The 23,930-nt window shown below is 47.5% G+C and overlaps 1 protein-coding gene across 1 annotated transcript in view; it reads right to left on the bottom strand.

Annotated features, from left to right (window-relative positions):
• The window catches only part of NHERF4 (NHERF family PDZ scaffold protein 4), a 205,440-nt gene that overhangs the window by 147,068 nt on the left and 34,442 nt on the right, over nt 1-23,930 (bottom strand). The window contains exon 2 of the mRNA XM_073566463.1: nt 20,327-20,354. Within this exon, the coding sequence (XP_073422564.1) occupies nt 20,327-20,354 (28 nt within the window). The remainder of the gene's footprint in view (nt 1-20,326; nt 20,355-23,930) is intronic.

Genomic DNA, 23,930 nt, shown 5'->3' with positions numbered 1-23,930 from the left:
TGCACCAACTGCGTCAAGGTCTGCATCTTGTCACGGAAGCGCATGACATAATCCACGATGGACACTTCTGTGGGGTTTGGCTCATCTTCCCAGGATTCTCTTATCAACCCAAGGGGTCCCCGGACTCGCCTGCCATACAGGAGCTCGAAGGGGGAGAACCCGGTCGAGGCCTGCGGAACTTCTCTGTAAGCGAACAGCAGGTGTGGGAGGTACCGCTCCCAGTCGCGCCCTTGGGTCTCAACCAGTATGCGGAGCATCTGTTTGAGGGTACCGTTGAAACGTTCACACAAACCATTAGTCTGTGGGTGATACGGACTCGATACCAGCTGCGTCACCTGCATTTTCTCACAGAGAGCCTCCATTAGGCGAGACATGAATTGGGGCCCTTGATCGGTAAGCATCTCCCTGGGAAATCCTACTCTTGAAAAGATGGTCACCAGTGCGTCAGCCACCTTATCTGCCCTGGTTGAAGACAGAGCTACTGCCTCTGGGTACCGGGTAGCGTAGTCTACCACGGTGAGAATGTATCGCTTTCCGGAGCTGCTGGGGACGGACAGCGGTCCTACAATGTCCACCGCGATTCTCTGGAAAGGCTCCTATATCACCGGCAAAGGAATAAGGGGAGCCTTAAGAGCAGGCCCCGCCTTACCCACTTTTTGACAGGTGGCACAGGAGCGGCAGTAGTGTGTTACATCTGTCCCCATCTTGGGCCAATAGAAGTGTTGAGACAGCCGTGCCTTTGTTTTGCTGATCCCCAAGTGTCCAGCGAGTGGAATCTCATGGGCAATCCGCAACAACTCAGTTCTGAACTGATAGGGGACGACCAGCTGTCTTTCCCTCAACCACTCCTTTTTAGGATCTCCGGGTACTGTCTCCCGGTACAACCTTCCTCGTTCCCAGAACACCCTCTCCTTATCAGACTTGGAGGTGGGCGTCTCGGCGAGACCTCTCAATTTCTCCAGGCTGGCATCTGAGTGCAGAGCAGCCTGGAACTCCATGCTGGAGGCTGCCAGAAGTGACGTCAGGGTCCCCTCTTTACTGGGACCCTCTGGAACCGGCTCTGGGTTCACCTCTGGTTCAGTCTCTCCTGTAGCAGCAGAGGGTCCAGAAGACAGTGCGTTACCTGCGATCTGGGCACTCTGACTGCGTGTGATAGCTGCTATGTATGCTGTCTCCCTGGGGATTTCTTCAGACCCACCAGCTGGTGCTGCCCTGGGCTCTACCTCCCCATCCACCCCCAACACTTTAGGAGCAGTGCTACTTATGGGCCAGTTACCTTCCTCGGTGGCACTGGTCAGCTGCATGGCATTACCTTCCTCATGGTCCCCATGCACCTCCCCATTCTCTTGAGCACCGTTGCTTGCTCCTGCCAGGGGTTCCTCAGCCGTCTCACTCCGCAGAGTGACGGGGCTGAGCACCCCGGTACCTGTGGACACATCTACCGTTTCAAAGAAAGGGTTAACGGGTTCAGTCGGCACAGATACATCAACATCATCATTCCTAGGAACAGAATGGTTATCAGTTTGCTTTGGTACATTCACATCAGCATCATACCTTGGGAAAGAATGGTTGTTAGTTGCATCATTACTCATCAAGGCATTAGCAGGTAACACATTCAGTTTCCCATCATCAACATCATCAGGGTTAACGTTACCCTTATTATCAGTTTGGGGAAGGGTGTCAGGGACATAGTATGCAACCATCCTCCCCAAGTCAGTCCCCAATAAAACATCAGTGGGCAGGTTTTCAGACACTCCCACCTCCCTCAACCCGCTCCCGGCACCCCAGTCAAGAAAAACTCGTGCCACTGGCAAGGGACAACGGGTGCCTCCAATCCCGGTGACAGTCAGGGTTTTCCCCTCAACAAACTCTTCAGGGGCCGCCAGTCCAGGACGGATGAGGGTTCGTTCAGCCCCGGTGTCCTTGAGGCCTGTAGCAAGACGGGCCCCCACCTGAACAGGTTGAACGTTGTCGTCAGCCCTCCCAACCACACCTCCCACCAAAAGAACAGAGGCGTTGGGCCCGGGGGCCTTGGCTGGGGGGTTCTTCGGCCTATTCGGACAGGTGTAAAAGAAGTGACCAGGCCGCTGGCAGTGGTGACACAGGCGACTGTCAGTAGCCGGCCTGCTGTTGGCAACAGGGACTGGGCCTCCGGAGGGACGGCTAGCTGGGGCATTGGGGTTGGTTGCTGGCTTACCCCCTTTCCAGCTGGTGGCGACTGGCCTCCGCGTCTCGGGCTTCCGGTTGGCCTCGTGGTTGTCGGCGATCTGCGCCGCTTTGTCCGCGTTCGTTGGTTCGCGGTCCAGGATGAACTGTCGGACCTCAGCTGGGCAGAGATGCAGGAACTGGTCTTTGATCATCAGGTCCCGTAGCTGCTCAAAGGTTTCAACGGACAGTCCATGGATCCACTGGTCAAAGTGGGTCCTGAGTCCTTGCACCACATCACTGTAGCTATCGTGTGGGCCACGTTGGAGGTGTCGGAACTTCTTTCGGTATACCTCAGGTGTCAGCCGGTATTTGGCGATCAGCGCCTGCTTTATGGCGTCATAGTCGTCATCGGCTTCTGGCGGAAGAGAAGCAAATGCCTCCAGGGCTTTGCCTTTTAGCCCTGGGGTCAAGTACCTTGCCCATTGGTCTCTAGGCAGCTGGTACTGTCTGCAGGCTTTCTCAAAGGCTCGCAGAAATGTGTCCAAGTCCCCATCCTTTTCCATCACGGGAAAATGCTCTGGCCGGGGTTTAGGAGTCTGGACGCTGCTGGGCTCACTGCTTCGGGCTGTGGGGGCATTCCCACCCCGCTGGAGTACCTCCAGTTCATGGGCCCTCTGCGCCTCCCTCTCGGCTCGCTGCTCTGCTCTCTCAGCCTCCGCTCGGCGCTCAGCTCTCTCAGCCTGGGCTTGACGCTCGGCTTGGGCCTCCTGCCGATATTGCTGGATCAGCCTCACCCGCCCATCACTGTCTTCGGCGGGGAGTGCGTCCAAGGCCATTTGCAGATAGGGGTCCACCCCGTCCTGGTTGAATGTGGGGCCAGCGCTCAGGAGTGGAGCCTCTGCTGCAGCCCCATTGCCACTTGGGCCAACTTCTGCGCTCGCTGGATTCTGGTCGTTGTCCAGCTGCACTACAGCCGCGATCATTTGCGCTCTGATTTTGTTCGTGGCGCCAAGGCCTTGGTATGTGCATAACCCAGCAAGAACTTCCTTTGTCTGCCGGTTGTACCAAGGTTCTCCTTTTGCCGCCATGGTTGCCAAATAAAAGATAGAAAAAGAAAAACGAAGAAATGGGAGGGAATACTTGTATGTACACACAAATGTCTCAGAACTAGTAACCACTGAGTCTGTTCTCCAAAACCTATGATGCAGGATTCCCGCAGGAACCGTGCAGGTTTTTAGTGAGAGGAATGATTACTCAAACCAAATCACTAATGCTCTAGGATTATCCCACCGCTCTGCCACCAATATGTGACGAACAGCCCACCGCCGTTCGTCCACTTACGGGCGACACTAACGGGAGTCCCGCTGCCACCAAAACGCGACGGACAGCGGACCCTGTGTCACCACTATGTCACAGTCCCACCACTGACACGGGTGTATCAGCGGACGGAGGGGCGTGACACAATGCCGGCACACGGCTATCACAGGCGCAGTGGGGCTTATCTTAGTTATCCCAACACTGGCACCATGTGACCAAAAATATCCAGCAAGCTAATCTCGCTCTACAATTTGCCGCAGGGGGAGTTTAATTTGGATGCCCCACCACTGCTATCAATCTTCCAAGTACTGCGGGGATTTATGTATATCCCACTTTCTCAGTTCCACTTTGGAACTCGCAGCTCTCCGGCGCCCCCCTTACCCTCAGGTCAGTCAGGGAACTGCACCTAGGATAATTAGTCGCCGGACGGGCTGCCTGTTGTGAACCGGAAATTAGGCTTCTGCAGTAAGGGAATTATCAATGCTGTGGCTGAAGCCCCTTACTCAGCAATATAAGACCCTTCTAGACTGCCAGCAAGCCGTAATAGCCGTACACAACGCGCTGCCACCAGTCACGGTTACTTAATTCACAGTGTTAAATTAAGAGGGTCCGTGGCAAACCCCTTGAATTAGTAGCGATTATCTATCAAAGGCGTATAGTTTGATTCTTAGAGCATGGAGACAGATCTAAATAATTTCATTTATTTTCCGAAAGAGGACAGTGATTACAGATAAAAGTTGCTATAAAATTGAGACATAAAATATGTACAGTACAGGTATAAAATAAAAGTGGAGAAAACAAAGAGATTACACTCACAGTTCCATATTGTTCCTTAGGCAGACCATGCGGCTAAGGTGGGTGGAGGCGGAGCTGCACTTCTCCGCTCATCTGGATCTTTCTAGCACGACGACTTGAGCTGTTCTGAGCTGGTTTGCCCAGGAAATGCCTTATAGACTTTCCTATGTGACATCACAGAGAGGTGCATTCTGGGTTGATCCCACCTCTCTTATCCAAGTTATGTTTTGGCTACAAAACTTAGATTAGCTATAACTTTATGGGAGAAGCTGGTATGGACTCATCAGTGGTATCATGTTTCCCAGCGTAATGAGCCCATCAAGAAAACATCAAACATCTATGCGATATGACCGTCCATTTGGGCGCAAATCATATCTCAGGTTCTGGACATCCGAGAGTTTTGCAACAGGCACCACAGCGAAGCTGGGTCTGCTCGGATCGCAGAAATATGATTTTTATATTTCTGCTGGGTATGGTTTTCGCGGGACAATCCCTTATTGTTTTATTCAGACTCCTGGTTTCAAACAAAGAGTTTAGTTCCCGCACTTTTTTTTCTCTTTCAGCTGAGAGAAGCCAGAGAATGGTGTGAGGAAGATGGTCTAGCTAATTAACATTCCTGCTCTTCCAGAGGAAGTGGCAGGGTTGATAAAACCTGGGGGGAAGGAATTCCTATTACTGACAGTTTACAATGTCCTAGGATGGAGGATTTGTTAGCACATTGCAACAGAAAACATATCTTGCCGACATGGTACATCACAGAAACCCCCCACAAATGACACCATTTTGTATACTAGACCCCCCAAGGAACTTATCTAGATGTGTGGTGAGCACTTTGAACCCCCCAGTGCTTCACAGAAGTTTACAACGCCCGGGCGTGAAAATAAAAAATTCGTATTTTTTCCACAAACATGATCTTTTAGTCACCATTTTTTTATTTTCCCAAGGGTACCAGGAGAAATTGGACACCAAAAGTTGTTGTCCAATTTGTCCTGAGTATGCTGATACCCCATATGTGGGAGAAAACTACTGTATGGACACACGTCGGGGCTCGGAAGGGAAGTAGTGACGTTTTGGAATGCAGACTTTGATGGAATGGTCTGCGGGTGTCATGTTGCCTTTGGAGAGCCCCTAATGCACCTAAACAGTGGAAACCCCCCACAAATGACACCATTTTGTATACTAGACCCCCCAAGGAACTTATCTAGATGTGTGGTGAGCACTTTGAACCCCCCAGTGCTTCACAGAAGTTTACAACGCCCGGGCGTGAAAATAAAAAATTCGTATTTTTTCCACAAACATGATCTTTTAGTCACCATTTTTTTATTTGCCCAAGGGTACCAGGAGAAATTGGACCCCAAAAGATGTTGTCCAATTTGTCCTGAGTATGCTGATACCCCATATATGGGAGAAAACTACTGTATGGGCACACGTCGGGGCTCGGAAGGGAAGTAGTGACGTTTTGGAATGCAGACTTTGATGGAATGGTCTGCGGGTGTCATGTTGCCTTTGGAGAGCCCCTAATGTACCTAAACAGTGGAAACCCCCACAAGTGACCCCATTTCGGAAACGAGACCCCCTAAGGAACTTATCTAGATGTGTGGTGAGCACTTTGAACCCCCAAGGGCTTCACAGAAGTTTATAATGCCCGGGCATGAAAATAAAAAAATCGTATTTTTTCCAGAAACATGATCAATTAGTCCCCAATTTTTTCATTTTCCCAAGGGTAACAGGAGAAATTGGACCCCAAAAGTTGTTGTCCAATTTGTCCTGAGTACGCTGACACCCCATATGTGGGAGAAAACTACTGTATGGACACACGTCGGGGCTCGGAAGGGAAGCAGTGACGTTTTGGAATGCAGACTTTGATGGAATGGTCTGCGGGTGTCATGTGCGTTTGGAGAGCCCCTGATGTACCTAAACTATTGAAACTCCCCACAAGTGACCCCATTTTGGACACTAGACCCCCCACGGAACTTATCTAGATGTGTCGTGAGCACTTTGAACCCCCAAGTGCTTCACAGAAGTTTATAACACTCGGACGTGAAAATAAAAAAATCATTTTTTTCCACAAAAATGATATTTTTGCCCCCAATTTTTTATTTTCCTAAGGGTAACAGGAGAAATTGGACCCCAAAAATTGTTTTGCAATTTGTCCTGAGTAGGCTGATACCCTACATGTGGGGGTAAAACACTGTTTGGGCGCATAGCAGAGCTTGGAAGGGAAGGAGCACCATTTGACTTTTTCAACTCAGAATTGGCTGGAATTGAGATCAGACGCCATGTTGCATTTGGAGAGCCCCTGATGTGCCCAAACAGTGGAAACCCCCAATTCTAACTCCAACACGAACCCCAACACGCCCCTAACCCTAACCCTAGCCCTAACCCTAGCCCTAACCCTACCCTAACCCTAGCCCTAACCCTACCCCAACACACCCCTAGCCCTAACCCTAGCCCTAACCCTAATGGAAAAATGGAAATAAATACATTTTTTTTATTTTATTATTTTTCCCTAACTAAGGGGGTGATAACGGGGGGTTTGATTTACTATTTATGGCGGTTTTTATGTTTGGCGGCTGTCGCACGCTAAAAGACGCTTTTTATTGTAAAAATAGTTTTTGCATCACCACATATTGAGAGCTATAATTTTTCCGTATTTTGACCCACCAAGTCATGTGAGGTCTTATTTTTTGCGGGACGAGTTGACGTTTTCATTGGTACCATTTTCGGGCACGTGAAATTTTTTGATCGCTTTTTATTCTGATTTTTGGGACGCAGAATGAATAAAAACCAGCGTTTCATGAATTTCTTTTGGGGGGGGTGCGTTTACACCGTTCCGCGTGCGGTAAAATTGATAAAGCGGTTTTATTCTTCGGGTCAGTACGGTTACAGCGATACCTCATTTAGGTCGTTTTTTATGTTTTTGTCGGTTTTATGCAATGAAAACTATTTTATATAAAAAATAATTATTTTTGCATCGCTTTATTCAGCGAGCTATAACTTTTTTATTTTTTCGCTGATGATGCTGTGTGGTGGCTCGTTTTTTGCGGGACAAGATGACGTTTTCAGTGGTACCATGGATATTTATATGCGTCTTTTTGATCGCGCGTTATTACACTTTTTGTTTGGCGGTATGATAATAAATCATTATTTTTTGCTTCGTTTTTTATTTTTACTTTTTAAGGGGTTCGCTAAAGGGGTTAACTAATGAGACAGTTTTATAGGGCAGGTCGTTACGGACGCGGCGATACCTAATATGTGTACTTTTATTGTTTTTTTTTTTTATTATTTCCAAAAAATGGATTTATTGGGGGAATTTTTATTTTTGTTTCTTCTAATTTATTTGGCGATTTTTTTTAAAATTATTTTTACACTTTTTTTTATTTTTTTTTTTACTTTATTAAATAGTCCCAGGTGGGACATCACTGTCCTGTGACAGATCGCTGATCTGTCACATCACAGATCACTGTGACAGATCAGCGATCTGACACAGGCAGTGCAGAAGGCTTCCTCATGCCTGCGCTTTGCAGGCACTGAGGAAGCCAGCTTCCTGCAGGCCCCCGAAGGCCCCCGTCGCCATCTTGGATTCGGGGGCCTGGAGGAAGGGAGTCCCCCGCAGCAGCGCTGCACATTGCGCTGCCGTGGGGGGCTCAGGGAAGCACGGAGGGAGCCCCCTCCCTGCCGATGCTTCCCTTTAACCCCCGGTACACCGCGATCATGTTTGATCGCGGTGTGCAAGGGGTTAACGTGTCGGGGGCGGTCCGTGACCGCCCCTGACACATTGTGCCGGGTGTCAGCTATGATAATTAGCTGACACTCGGCCGCGATCAGCGGCGCTCACCACGTGGGCGCCGCTGATCGCGCCAACGTACTATCCCGTCCCCGGTCATACGGGCCCGGGTACCGTGGACGGGATAGTACGTCGGATGGCAGAAAGGGGTTAATATATAATATTTGAATTGATATTGACATCTATAAGGCTATCTGGTGTATATAGTTTTTAATCCTAAGTATGGATTTAGCGGCTAGAGAAGTTGCATGGCGCAATCAGGCTAGTGGGATTTTTGATGTTGGGCCTGCGTCATCAGGCAATGTGAATATGGGTAATGCTGATTTTCAGAGCATTTCAAGGGAGTTGATAGGATTACATAAGTCACTCACTAAGACATGGTGGAACATCAAGACGCTGGAGGAGTATAAAAAACTTGATTTGGTCCCCAGAGGTCTGAGGATCCAAATCTTTCCGGCTTGGGAAGCTGACACTGATTTTCAAAAGACTTGGGAGAGTGGTCTTTTGAGCTGCTCAAAGATTATCATTGACATGCTTGTTCAGCATGACCAGGGAATTTTGATCGCTATTAAGGACAAAATCAGGGTCCTTGAAACAAAGCTTGATAAATTTGATAAGAACTCCCTGGTTGAGCCGTTTCAAACTCAGCTCAAATCTACTATTGATACTTTTGAGAAAGAAGTTATTGGGGGCAAGAAACAAAAATTTAAAAGGGATCAAACTGACTTTAAGGATGGACGTGCCTATAGATGGGTACACAAGGGAAATAGAAGGGCCATCGGCCCAAGTAATGTGACAGGTAGCAACATAGCCTCTCTACACGAACTCCCATCAAGTGATTTTTTGTCATCCGAACCAAGCAATGCAGAGGGCGCAGTAGGAGGGGCCGACGCAAGATATATCATAAGGAGAAAACGGACCCGCAATTTCAGACGGTGGTCTCCCAAGCACAAACAGGAGACCCGGCAGAACAGGAGACGGTGATGACTCTTCCTACATTAGAGACCCTTTCGGATTCTGGTAAGCTCCAAATCATAAATCTGTCTGCTTACAAACTCACTGATGTGGAGATTTCTGTTCTAGAGAAAGGTCTTTCTTTTTGTCCTACTAATAGGCTGGATAAATTTACGCTGATTAAGCATGTCTACTTGTTTTGCAGACAGTTGACTTTTAAGCTTTTGTATCATCAGCCTTCAGCGATTGACAACTTACCTATGAATGAAAGACAAGTCTTTAGAGATCTACTGGATTTACTCGATGAAAGTGACGAGTCTCTTGGGAGGAGGAAGTTTCTGGGTAGGTTACCATCACAGGCCACCCCCTCTTTTTCTTTGTTTCCAGCAGTACAGATCTTTTTCGATACTGTTTGTAGGGAGATAAGGGGCCTTAAACTAGACCCTAATAAGGGTAGGAATCTGAGCATGCCTGAACAGGCGGTTATTGCCAAACTTGGGTCAAATAGTGACTTTGTGATTCGTGAGGCTGACAAAGGTGGCAACTTGGTCATTTGGCCTGTTGAATTATACCTTAAAGAGGCTAAGCGCCAACTCACAAATCTAGACTGTTATCAGGTTTTACCCTCTGATCCTTCACACGCATTTAAGGCAAAATTGGATCGGTTGCTGAATTCTGCCCTCATGTGCAACATTATTACTAAATCTGAAAAGGATTTTATGACAAGCCACCATCCCAGAACACCAACTTTTTACATGCTCCCAAAGGTACACAAATCCTTACAGGCCCCTCCAGGGAGGCCCATTGTGTCTGGGATTGGTGGGTTGTTAGAACGTCCATGCATATATGTGGACTTTTTTCTGCAACCACTAGTTGCCTCCCTCAGATCCTTTGTAAGAGACTCTACTTTTTTAATACAACAACTACAGGATTTGACAGTTCCACCCGGTATCTGGCTTGTCACACTGGATGTTGAGTCGCTGTATACCTGTATACATCATGATCTGGGTATTCAAGCAGTTTCCTTCTTTTTAGATCAGAATTCAACAGGAGATAGAAAACATGACTCTTTCCTGCTGGACTTGCTGTTCTTTATATTGGACAAAAATCACTTTATCTTTGACCGTGTCCACTACAGCCAAGTCACTGGTACCGCGATGGGCGCACGTTGTGGGCCCTCGTATGCAAATCTTTTTTAGGGGTGGTGGGAGGTCACCAGGGTGTACTCTCTTGAGGCTTTTTCCACGCATGTTGTCAATTGGTATCGCTATATCGATGATATTCTGTTTCTCTGGACAGGCACCTTGGAAGAATGCCAACAATTTGCCGAGATTCTTAACACCAATCCTTGGAACATTCGGCTTACCTCACATTTTTCACAAAGTGAGGTGGAATTCTTGGACCTCAAGCTCCGTGTGAGTGGCTCCTGTATCATTACTACATTGTATCGGAAGCCGACCTCTACCAATAGTTTGTTACACTTTTCGAGCTTTCATCCACAACATCTTAAGAACGGTATCCCCAAAGGCCAATTCTATCGGGCCAAAAGAAATTGCAGCACCAGGGAGGACTTCCTGTTGCAGGCACAGGATTTGACCTGTCGGTTCAAGGACAGGGGATATCCTAAGAAGGTAATTTCAAAGGCATTCATGGCTGCAAGGGACAAAGACAGGGATTCTTTGCTACTACCTCGGGTTAAGGGCTCATCCAGGCCATTGGGTATTATTACCCCCTATAACAACCAATGGCAGGATATACGGGGTATTCTAGACAGACACTGGGGATTCTCCTTAGCGAATCCAGACTGAAACCTCACATTTCGATACAACCCAGTCTGGTGGCAAGAAGGGCTAGAAACCTCAAAGACTGTTTGAGTCACAGTCATTTCAAACGTCCGGTCACGAGACTTAATAGGGGTACACGGCTCATTGGTACCTTTCCGTGTGGCAATTGTAATATCTGCCCGTTCATGATCAGTGACAACACTCTTACCCTGCCTTCTTTCCCGTTTCAGATCAAGACGAATACTTACTTCAATTGTAAATCTCGCTACTTGGTATATGCCTTGATATGTCCCTGCTCTAAAATCTACGTGGGACAGACCACTCAGGAATTGAGGAGGCGTATGCAGCAGCACTGTTCAAGCATTACTACTGCCAAAAAGGACATCGAAAAAGGGAACACGATCACGCCAGTAGCTTCACATTATCTCTCTGCACACAACTCTCAATAGGTTGGAACTAGGATCCTCGGACTGGAATCAGTACAACCGGACATTAGGGGTGGTGACATTACCTTGGAGCTTCTCAGACGGGAATCTAAATGGATTTTCAATCTCAACTCTTTAGCTCCCTCAGGCCTAAACGAAGATTTAATCTTTACAGGGTTTTATAAACAAATTTGACTGGTGTTTAGTGGTATTTGTTATCATTAGGGGCATTCGGTTATTAGAGGTGTTTTCTTGTTGTAATCAACTTCTGTTTATTAAAAGCCTCTTTTGGGTCTATGGACAGCATACCAATCCCTCTCTTATAATCGTTATTGGCCTGTATGTAGGTGTATTTTGACCCTATTGATTCATTTACTGTTTTCCGGCTCTTTTGGGGTTTCTATTCCAGTCCGTGGTAGCTCTGCATTACCATTGCTCATTCCCTACTATTCAATTTTGGGGCCATATGTTCATTTGTGGTCTTTGTCTAATTTGCTTATTATAAGGAAATAAATTCTATAACCAGTATTACCGGTATATATATATTTTTTTTTTTTCCCATTTATATGTTTACTTCTCTGGTTATTTACAACTGCCCAATAAGTGTGTCTTTTGATCGGTTCACCTTTTCTGGCATGTGATGCCAGTAAGTTCTTTATGTGTGTTCGTGTCATCTAATTAGATGCCAGATAACGTTACAGTCTGGTTTTATAGCTGGACTACACACTATATTGCTTGACTGGGATTTTTACTGATTATACTATAATAGGTTTGTGGATCTTTTGACATTTTGGTTCCCTGGTGCATTGCCCAGTGGTCTTTGTTGTTTGAAAGGCCCTTGACACAGGGTCCTTTTTGAGACTATTTTGTTTCTATCTTCTTTTATGAAATAACCTGTTTATTTTGTAATATCATCTCTCCCACATATTGCCATCCTAAGGTGCAAGTATCTTGTGCTCTTTGATAATTTTCATATATTGTGATATATGATGCGTCTTTTATCATGTTACATTTCTCTTCTATCATGCCGCTATATACTTTCCGGCTGTTGTTGCATACACTGTGTATTGCGCATGCGCATTATCACCATTACTACTTCATCTGTGGTGAGTTTGCGCGTGCGTTGTGTCTCTTTAGTACATGTGCTACATGGACATGATCGAAATTACAGTTTTTGTTATTGCTTGCCTTTATGCTGACACAGGCAGTTTTCATATATATATGGTGGTCATTGCATTATAACATTTGCCATGGGTTTAGGGACGGTCAGTGCGCGACTTACTGTTGTACCATTACCATGACAACCCTTAATCATGACGTGTTTCCTGCATTGGGAGTGCACCCTGTGACCCTTTAGCGCATGCGCTTTGTATCTGCGTCTGGGTTTACCATCTCTACTGTGTGTTGGCATCCACCCTGTTTATATAACTGATAGCGCTCATATATTCCATCATAAACTCATGCGGTTGCGGCTATTCTATCATGTGCATTATGGATATAAAGTTGGTTAGCGTGCGATCGTGTTTTTTGTGTCATCACCATGACAACTTTGAGTTATGACACGTTTCCTGTATTGGGAGGGCCAGAGCGCACGCCGTGATTCTTTAGCGCATGTGCTCTGTGACTGTGTCCTGGATCACCATGACTACTACATGTAAGTGTCCACCCCGGATATACGATTGACAACGCATGCGCACTCCACTCTCTCCTCCTACCATTTGTTCCTCTCGTGGCTAATATCCCCCATACTTGCCTGGTAAGTGGCGCAGCTGCAAACCATTGCTTTGATTAGTTTCTATATATAAAGGACATGGCGGACTCTTGTTCACTACCCCTGACGAAGCCACTGTGGGTGGCGACACGCGTCGGGTACGCTTTGCACCTGGCTTTACTCCATATGGGTCTCTATATCTAGCATTATTCTCTCATGTCCTCGACATGGGTGTTTTTTTCAGCTTTTTGTCCTAATACTTGCATGCCTGCACGACCTTTCTAGGGTTTATATATCATTATGTCTGTGCTTCTGAATACAATTCTCATTTAGGCATCTTCATGACCTTAATAAGTTAATTTCTATTCTGGCCAGTATTTCTTACTTTCATGTGTCAGGTACATGGTTTATGGTGCTCTCTTATTGACAATTGTTTTGCACATTCAGAAAGGGTACAATGTTTCCCTAGTATGCATCATTTTATAATCTCTATTTTCATTTGGTATGCTGTTCATATGACCAATTTGCTGCTATTTGTATAAACCACATTTTTTTTTGAGTAATTCCATAGGTTGCTGGCTGTATTATGAGCCTATGTTTGTTACAGTTATGTCACATGAGTGATTTTTAAATGTTTTTAAATGTCTATTCTTGTTCATTCATGTCCAATAAAATTTGTCTTTATACGCTATTTCCTTGCTTGTGGTGATCCCCCTTATATGGCCTATCTTCTTCTTTGTGTTCGTTGTAGTAATTGTATATAGGCCTGGGTTGGATCCTGTTTCCTTATTTCAACTGTGGTGCCCCCGCCTTTGATTTATAGGATAGGGGGTGAGGGGACCATACATACCAGGATTGGGGGGTGAGGGGACCATGCGTACCAGGATAGGAGGATGGCAGCACATGCCAGGATGGGAGACCATATACCAATTAAAATGCTCGCCACCCGGGCGTAGAACGGGTTCATAGCTAATATATATATATATATATATATATAAATATATATATATAAATATATATATGTGTGAAAATATATATATATATATATATTTTAGGTATATATTATATATATACACACAGGCCCGGATTGGCAATATAACCAACCGGGCATTTTCCCGCTGGGCCGCTGTCATGTGGGCCGCGGGCGGCAGCGCCCGATTATCTGGCCGCTTGCCAGCTGCTGCGGCCACTGTGGCTCCTGCCGCCGGCCCTCTGCGGGCATGGCGGTGATAGTTTCAAGTTCCTCCCGCACTGCAGGGAGATAAGCCCCGTCGCACCCCATCCTCGCCTTAGCATGAGACCCCCTCCCCCCAGCCACTCACAGCGTCGCACTCGCTTGCCTGCTTGCTCTGTTCGCAGGACCTGTGATGAGGTCACAGGAGGGGAGGAGTCAGGGGGTCACATGATCAGGAGCCTTTGTCCAGACCCCCGATCATGTCACCCCTGACTCCGCCCCTCATGTGACCTCATCACAGGTCCTGTGCGCTCAGCCTTGCCTCTACCATCTGCAAGACTCTGCTTTGCTGTTGTCATGGTGCTGGTTGAGGTAAGTATGTGTGGGGTCAGGATTTACAGTGTGCATGTAGCAGAGCTGTGTGTGTATGAGGTGTACGGAGCGGAGCCGTGTGTGTACGAGGTGTACGGAGCGGAGCCGTGTGTGTACGAGGTGTACGGAGCGGAGCCGTGTGTGTACGAGGTGTACGGAGCGGAGCCGTGTGTGTACGAGGTGTACGGAGCGGAGCCGTGTGTGTACGAGGTGTACGGAGCGGAGCCGTGTGTGTACGAGGTGTACGGAGCGGAGCCGTGTGTGTACGAGGTGTACGGAGCGGAGCCGTGTGTGTACGAGGTGTACGGAGCGGAGCCGTGTGTACGAGGTGTACGGAGCGGAGCCGTGTGTGTACGAGGTGTACGGAGCGGAGCCGTGTGTGTACGAGGTGTACGGAGCGGAGCCGTGTGTGTACGAGGTGTACGGAGCGGAGCCGTGTGTACGAGGTGTACGGAGCGGAGCCGTGTGTGTACGAGGTGTACGGAGCGGAGCCGTGTGTGTACGAGGTGTACGGAGCGGAGCCGTGTGTACGAGGTGTACGGAGCGGAGCCGTGTGTGTATGAGGTGTACGGAGCGGAGCCGTGTGTGTACGAGGTGTACGGAGCGGAGCCGTGTGTGTACGAGGTGTACGGAGCGGAGCCGTGTGTGTACGAGGTGTACGGAGCGGAGCCGTGTGTGTACGAGGTGTACGGAGCGGAGCCGCGGGTGTACGAGGTGTACGGAGCGGAGCCGTGTGTGTACGAGGTGTACGGAGCGGAGCCGTGTGTGTACGAGGTGTACGGAGCGGAGCCGCGGGTGTACGAGGTGTACGGAGCGGAGCCGCGGGTGTACGAGGTGTACGGAGCCGAGCCGTGTGTACGAGGTGTACGGAGCGGAGCCGTGTGTACGAGGTGTACGGAGCCGTGTGTGTATGAGGTGTACGGAGAGGAGCCATGTGTACGAGGTGTACAGAGCGGAGCCGTGTGTGTACGAGGTGTACGGAGCGGAGCCGTGTGTGTACGAGGTGTACGGAGCGGAGCCGTGTGTGTACGAGGTGTACGGAGCGGAGCCGTGTGTGTACGAGGTGTACGGAGCGGAGCCGTGTGTGTACGAGGTGTACGGAGCGGAGCCGTGTGTGTACGAGGTGTACGGAGCGGAGCCGTGTGTGTACGAGGTGTACGGAGCGGAGCCGTGTGTGTACGAGGTGTATTGAGCGGAGCCGTGTGTGTACGAGGTGTACGGAGCGGAGCCGTGTGTGTACGAGGTGTACGGAGCGGAGCCGCGGGTGTACGAGGTGTACGGAGCAGAGCCGCGGGTGTACGAGGTGTACGGAGCCGAGCCGTGTGTACGAGGTGTACGGAGTGGAGCCGTGTGTACGAGGTGTACGGAGCCGTGTGTGTATGAGGTGTACGGAGAGGAGCCATGTGTACGAGGTGTACAGAGCGGAGCCGTGTGTGTACGAGGTGTACGGAGCGGAGCCGTGTGTGTACGAGGTGTATGGAGCGGAGCCGTGTGTGTACGAGGTGTACGGAGCAGAGCCGTGTGTGTACGAGGTGTACGGAGCGGAGCCGTGTGTGTACGAGGTGTACGGAGCGGAGCCGTGTGTGTACGAGGTGTACGGAGCGGAGCCGTGTGTGTACGAGGTGTATTGAGCGGAGCCGTGTGTGTACGAGGTGTACGGAGCGGAGCCGTGTGTGTACGAGGTGTACGGAGCAGAGCCGCGGGTGTACGAGGTGTACGGAGCAGAGCCGCGGGTGTACGAGGTGTACGGAGCCGAGCCGTGTGTACAAGGTGTACGGAGCGGAGCCGTGTGTACAAGGTGTACGGAGCGGAGCCGTGTGTACGAGGTGTACGGAGCGGAGCCGTGTGTACGAGGTGTACGGAGCCGTGTGTGTATGAGGTGTACGGAGAGGAGCCATGTGTACGAGGTGGACGGAGCGGAGCCGCGCGTGTACGCGGTGTACGGAGAGGAGCCGTGTGTGTACGAGGTGTACGGAGCCGTGTGTGTATGAGGTGTACGGAGAGGAGCCATGTGTACGAGGTGGACGGAGCGGAGCCGCGCGTGTACGCGGTGTACGGAGAGGAGCCGTGTGTGTACGAGGTGTACGGAGAGGAGCCGTGTGTGTACGAGGTGTACGGAGAGGAGCCGTGTGTACGAGGTGTACGGAGTGGAGCCGTGTGTACGAGATGTACGGAGCGGAGCCGTGTGTGTGTACGAGGTGGAGCCGCGCGTGTACGAGGTGTACGGAGCGGAGCCGTGTGTACGAGGTGTACGGAGCGGAGCCGCGTGTGTACGAGGTGTACGGAGCGGAGCCGCGCATGTACGAGGTGTACGGAGAGGAGCCGTGTGTGTATGAGGTGTACGGAGAGGAGCCATGTGTACGATGTGGACGGTGCGGAGCCGCGCGTGTACGAGGTGTACGGAGAGGAGCCACGTGTGTACGAGGTGTATGGAGAGGAGCCACGCGTGTACGAGGTGGACGGAGTGGAGCCGTGTGTGTATGGAGTGGAGCCATATGTGTCTCTCACTGTTCTTTCTTTCTTTCCCCTTTCTTTCTCGCTCTCTCTGTTTTCTTTTTTCTCTCTCTCTGTTTTCTCTCTTCCTTAGTGCCAGTCAGTGTGATCAGCAGTGCTCAATGGGTGCGATTAGGTGTGGACATGGGTGTGACTAGTTGTGAAATGGGTGTGGCTGGGCATGGCCAAAATTTGCAGTCTTTGTCCATCTTTCCCTTCTTCAAAAGTGTGTGTACGAGGTGTACGGAGCGGAGCCGTGTGTGTACGAGGTGTACGGAGCGGAGCCGTGTGTGTACGAGGTGTACGGAGCAGAGCCGTGTGTGTACGAGGTGTACGGAGCAGAGCCGTGTGTGTACGAGGTGTACGGAGCAGAGCCGTGTGTGTACGAGGTGTACGGAGCGGAGCCGTGTGTGTACGAGGTGTACGGAGCGGAGCCGTGTGTGTACGAGGTGTACGGAGCGGAGCCGTGTGTGTACGAGGTGTACGGAGCGGAGCCGCGGGTGTACGAGGTGTACGGAGCAGAGCCGCGGGTGTACGAGGTGTACGGAGCCGAGCCGTGTGTACAAGGTGTACGGAGCGGAGCCGTGTGTACGAGGTGTACGGAGCCGTGTGTGTATGAGGTGTACGGAGATGAGCCATGTGTACGAGGTGGACGGAGCGGAGCCGCGCGTGTACGCGGTGTACGGAGAGGAGCCGTGTGTGTACGAGGTGTACGGAGCCGTGTGTGTATGAGGTGTACGGAGAGGAGCCATGTGTACGAGGTGGACGGAGCGGAGCCGCGCGTGTACGCGGTGTACGGAGAGGAGCCGTGTGTGTACGAGGTGTACGGAGAGGAGCCGTGTGTGTACGAGGTGTACGGAGAGGAGCCGTGTGTACGAGGTGTACGGAGAGGAGCCGTGTGTACGAGATGTACGGAGCGGAGCCGTGTGTGTGTACGAGGTGGAGCCGCGCGTGTATGAGGTGTACGGAGCGGAGCCGTGTGTACGAGGTGTACGGAGCGGAGCCGCGTGTGTACGAGGTGTACGGAGCGGAGCCGCGCGTGTACGAGGTGTACGGAGAGGAGCCGTGTGTGTATGAGGTGTACGGAGAGGAGCCATGTGTACAATGTGGACGGTGCGGAGCCGCGCGTGTACGAGGTGTACGGAGAGGAGCCACGTGTGTACGAGGTGTACGGAGAGGAGCCACGCGTGTACGAGGTGGACGGAGTGGAGCCGTGTGTGTATGGAGTGGAGCCATATGTGTCTCTCACTGTTCTTTCTTTCTTTCCCCTTTCTTTCTCGCTCTCTCTGTTTTCTTTTTTCTCTCTCTCTGTTTTCTCTCTTCCTTAGTGCCAGTCAGTGTGATCAGCAGTGCTAAATGGGTGCGATTAGGTGTGGACATGGGTGTGACTAGTTGTGAAATGGGTGTGGCTGGGCATGGCCAAAATTTGCAGTCTTTGTCCATCTTTCCCTTCTTCAAAAGTTGGGAGGTATGATAGGGGCGGCTATGACCAGGGGGTCTGGTTGCCCAATAGAGAGCAGTTCTGCCAGGAATTCTGTAATCATGCATACAAAAGGGGACAGAGATTTGGGAGGAGTACTGTACCGAAAAGCAATAAATAGGACTGAGCTGAAATACTGGACACAGCTGTGACTACATGTTATATAGTTGTGTTAATCTCCTCTCACTTCTTGTAAACTACAAGTGTACAAAGATATTATATAGTCACCATGTGACTAGTGGGCCTGTGTAACTTCAAATGCCAGTGAATTTTAGTCCCAGTCCGGCCCTGTATACACATATTGTATATTATATATAATGTACTAGCTGAAGAGCCCGGCGCTGCCCGGGCATAGTAACTAACTGTGCTGTGGTTAGTTATTGCAAATTATAATTATCCTCCATCCCATAGTCCCGTGCCCATATACCCATCATACATATCCATGATCCCATAGGCCCATGCCCATATACCCATCATACATATCCTCCTTCCCATAGTCGAGTGCCCATATACCCATCATACATATCCTCCATCCCATAGTCGGAGTGCCCATATACCCATCACACATCCTCCATCCCATAGTCCCATGCCCATATACCCATCATACATATTTGCCATCCCATAGTCGAGTGCCCATATACCCATCACACATCCTCCATCTCATAGTCCCGTGCCCATATACCCATCATACATAGCCTCCATCCCATAGTCCAGTGCCCATATACCCGTCACACATCCTCCATCCCATAGTCAACCATTATGTCATCATAATGAGTGGCGGGGCTTGCAAACTATGATGACATCAGCGTCACCATGGCAACCATTATGACATCATAATGAGGGGCGAGGCTTGATACACACACACTTTTTCCCCATTATGTAGATAGGGGCAAAATTGTTTGGTGAACTGGAACGCACGCGGTTAAAATTTCGCCTCACAACATAGCTTAGGACACTCTCGGGGTCTAGACGTGTGACTGTGCCAAATTTTGTGGCTGTAACTGCGATGGTGCTGATGCCTATCCCGGACACACACACATACATACACACACTTGAGCTTTATATATTAGATATATATTATTTATTTGATATATTATATATATATATGTGTGTGTCACTGACATATGAATGTATTCTATGAGTATATATCTAGTGTATATATAATATGTGTCTCACGCCGCATATGAATTGCCGGCTTATCTATCTATCTATCTTTCTAATATAAATACATATATACATGTCTGTGACACACATGTAAATATGTATTTAGATTAGATAGATAGATAGCTAGATAGCTAGATAGCTAGATAGATAGGCAATTCATATGCGGCTATACATTAAAATCACACTGACAGCTGAAAAATGAATAGATAGAATAGATATATACACATAGAATACATACTGTATATATATATATACATGTCAGTGACAGACACATATATATCTGTGTATTCTATGTGTATTTATCTATTCTTTCTGTTCTATTCTAACATGTCAGTGTGATTGTACGGTAGCCGCATATGAATTGTCATTTTTTTTCAAAGGCACTGATGCGTATCAATCGGACAGCACTCGTATGGTGCGAGTGCTGTCAGATTTTTTATCGCACCCATTGACTTGCATAGGCGATTTTCACCTGGAAATCGCCGCAAATCCCAGCATGCGGCGATTTTTTTCTCAGTCCGATTTCGGCTGAGAAAAAAATAGCAAATGAGATGTCACCCATTGCCTAACATTGGTCCGAGTGCAATCCGATTACACTCACCCGATTTTCGCACCAGTGAGTATGAGCCCTTACTATGTAATACGGATTTCCACATCACTTTTCTTACGTTTGTGTTATCTATTCTTTACTCTATAATTTAAATTAAAGTGAACAGACTTACATGGTTAACTCAAGACCTTCCTCAATGCCTGTAAAAGAACATAGGAATACTCAGGTTAGCCGCAATGCTGACATTTGCCAAAAACACAACTTTCAGTAAATGAAAGACATACTAAAATAATGAAGACTTGACAAAATCATTGCAATAAAAAAGTGACAACATAATAATCTCCAGTTTGTAAACCTGCTTCCTTCAGTTTAAAAGTCCAGCAATCTGCATCTTATGTCCACCTGTGCAAACTATGTTACATTTTATATCTCGATTTCATTTAATGAAAAACTTTAATCAAATTGCATTTTTAAAATCTATTTCTTAACATAAGCTATGAAGTTGCCTTCCCCTTTAACCTCTTAAGGAGTAAACAATTAAACAGTGTTGCTCTTTCGTTTTTTCTCATCTTTTATAACAAGTTCAATCATTTTTTTTATCTGTCTACCCACATGGCCATATAAGGTCTATTGTGGGATGGTTTGTACTTTTGAATAACATCATCAATTTTACAATGTGGTGTACTGAAAAACCAGGAAAAAAATTCCAAGCGCAGTGAAATTACAATATATATACATATATACATACATATATATATATATATATATATATATACACATACATACACATATATATATATATATATACACACACACATACATATATAGAATATAGATGAAATGGCAATATGATTCTACAGGTCAGTACGATTACGTCGATACCAAACTTTTTTTCCATTTAGTTAGTGAAAAAAATGACAAATTTTGAAAACAAAAAAGTTCCTTGTGCTGCCATTTATTAAGGCCCGTAATGTTTTAATTTTTCTGTCAGTGGAGCTGTGTGAAGGTTTGTTGTGGGCATAGAGCGCTAACGCTTTTATAGACATCATCTTGGGGTAGTGACAAAGTAAAGAGTCCATAAATATAAATGGCAATATATGCTCTTCAGTCTAAAGTACAGTATATTCACTAGTACAGCAGAAGAGACAGAGTAGGATAATTTGTTAAAACCTAACTTTTAATGACAATGGTAAAAACACCATAAAGAAATAAAGTATATACAGTAAGAACGTGCTCAGTGATACTAGTGCCAGGAATAAAAGTTTAGATCTCACCCAATTCTTGTCATGGACCAGAGTCATATGGCAGACCAGGAGAAGGTGGCTAAAGTGGTGACCGGTAACCTAATGTGCCCTATCATACCAATATAACTCCCGCCCTGACAAGGGCAGTGCCAAAGTATGGCCAATGAACCTGTGAAAAATGCCCCAAAGCAATAGCCACCCCAAAAGAATAGCCCTCATGACGTGTTTCTGCCTCAATAGGAAGGCCTCATTGGGGGAGTGTACTTGTAAAAGAGAAGGATCACTTAGATCCAGATCTATGGGGTATATAAATATAAATGTATATAACAGGGCACTGCAGTAGCAGTAAAAGAAAACCCAGAAGAGCGTGCAGAGTGCTGCACAGCCCCAGGTAATATGACTCTGGTGCATGACAAGACTTGGGTGAAATCTATACTTTTATTCCTGGTACTGGTATCACTGAGTGATTTATTATTGTATATGCTTTATTTCTTTATGGTGTTTTCAGGCAGAGTTCTTTTACCACATTCATTAAGTTAGGATTCAACAAATTATCCTACTCCATCTCTTCTGCTGTGACTGAAAAAATGCAATTTTGACCTTTTTTTTTTTTTTTTCATCACAACCACTATTGATCAGGTTAATTAGTTTAATATTTTGCTAAATCAACCTTTTATAGAAGTCTGTATGTATATTTTGTGCATTATGTTTATTTTTTGTGGAGGAAAAGGAAGGATAGGCTGGTCTTCACAGGTGTATTGGCAGTCACTGGGTGTTCATCAGACCCCTGGCTGTCATGACATCTTAACCCCAAAATCATGTTGTGGGGGGCTGCTGGGTGACAGAAATCAATGGCACTCTAAATGCCACTGCCAGATATTTACAGCGGCATTTAATATGTTAACAGTAGCAGACAGCGCTCAGCTTCACCCGCGGCTGTTAGAGACAGATGATGGCTGAATAACAGCCATTGTCTGCTGGAAATAGTGTGCGGCCAGCTCCCGAGTCCACTCCATACAACAGATCCAGACGAGCTCAGTACATATACGGTGCTTATTAAGGGGTTAAGGGATTTAAATAGATTTTGAGATATAAATATGGTGAATTGTAAGGGTTAAAAACTGAAAGTCAGAGTTGGCCAGCAGACTCAATGCTTAGAGTTCAATGCCAGCCTTTCCACTTTTCACGAATCAGCTCTTAGTAATGGAAAAACTATCTAGATGCTTTCAGTGTAGTTTAGTATGCAAATAACATTGCACATGCAAGATTGAGAAAGGCCCTCTGAAATGTGCTAAGCTATTTTCTTTTTTGAATCAGATCATTTTTATTAATGAAAACCACTTTACAAACAGTTTTCCATTTTCTTTTTGCAAACAGGAAGAGGAAACAATAACATAAGATATTGACATCCGTATACCTAATTTGGACGTGTCCGTGTGTCTATGCACAATGAGTCATCCACAGCCCAAGCGTCTGTCTGGGCGCAATGAGTCATCTACAGCTCAACAGTAACTTAAGTATCCATAGTTACTACCACTAACAGCTAACTGACTATATGCGTGGGTGTAACCATGGATACCTAAGCAATACCTCATTTAATGTACTCATTGTATGCTTTAATTTTTTACACTTATCATATCAGTTTTTGCAGGATGCAGCCGGACCTCTTTCTGTTGGCTTGGTCTATTGGGGCGTCTGTCAATGTGTGTTGCATATTATAGTGCTGGAGCAGCCCGCCTGGTAATACTATGGGCGTCATTAATAGGTTGCAAGCCAGGCACTTTGCATCACACTTCGCTGTGTGACTGGCGTCCTATGCAAGCCTTATCTATGTACATTTTTTCTACTAGGCAGCCAACCCCTCCATGGTCTGGTAGGTGTGGGGTGGTTGTTTTTATCAGTAGTTTGCACCTGAGCTGCATCCTGCTAGATGTGCATCAGACAAGGTTTTGGGAAGGCCATACCTTGTGGTATAAGTTTTTTGAATTTTTTCTATGTTAGCTGCTGTAACCATGGATACCTAAGTACTGTAAGGCCCTGTATAGGAGTTAAGTGACATATCTAATAAGGAGAAGAGCTCTCCTTGGTGACGAGTTAAGGCATAAGCCTTTTTTGAACCTTCGCCTGTGAGGCAACACTGTCAGGCAACATTGGGAGGCAACATTGCAAAGATGGATCAAATTGAGCACGCTGCTGCACATAGAGAAGCAAATCGCATACGGATGCATAACCTGCGTCTTAATGAAACAGAAGACGAACAAAATTGTCGAAGAACTGCTGATGCAGCCCGACAGAGGGCGGCCAGAGCAAGTGAAACGAATGAAGTAACTGAATCACGTAAAACATCTAATGCTGCATGACAACGAGCAACATGCAATGCACAAAGTGATACACAAATTTCACAAAGACGCACCGGGTGCGATTCAGGGAGCGACCCTCCTTCCAGGGTCTCCCCACACACCGGCCTCACCAGGTCCAGGGGCTTGGTGGGTGCTCTTCAGGACATCCGTCTCCGCCTGAGACTGCCCAACA

This window comes from Dendrobates tinctorius, unplaced genomic scaffold, assembly GCF_039654945.1.
Source record: "Dendrobates tinctorius isolate UK_male_01 unplaced genomic scaffold, ASM3965494v1 ptg000018l, whole genome shotgun sequence".
Classification (NCBI taxonomy): domain Eukaryota; kingdom Metazoa; phylum Chordata; class Amphibia; order Anura; family Dendrobatidae; genus Dendrobates; species Dendrobates tinctorius.
This window is presented reverse-complemented; position numbering and strand designations above follow the sequence as displayed.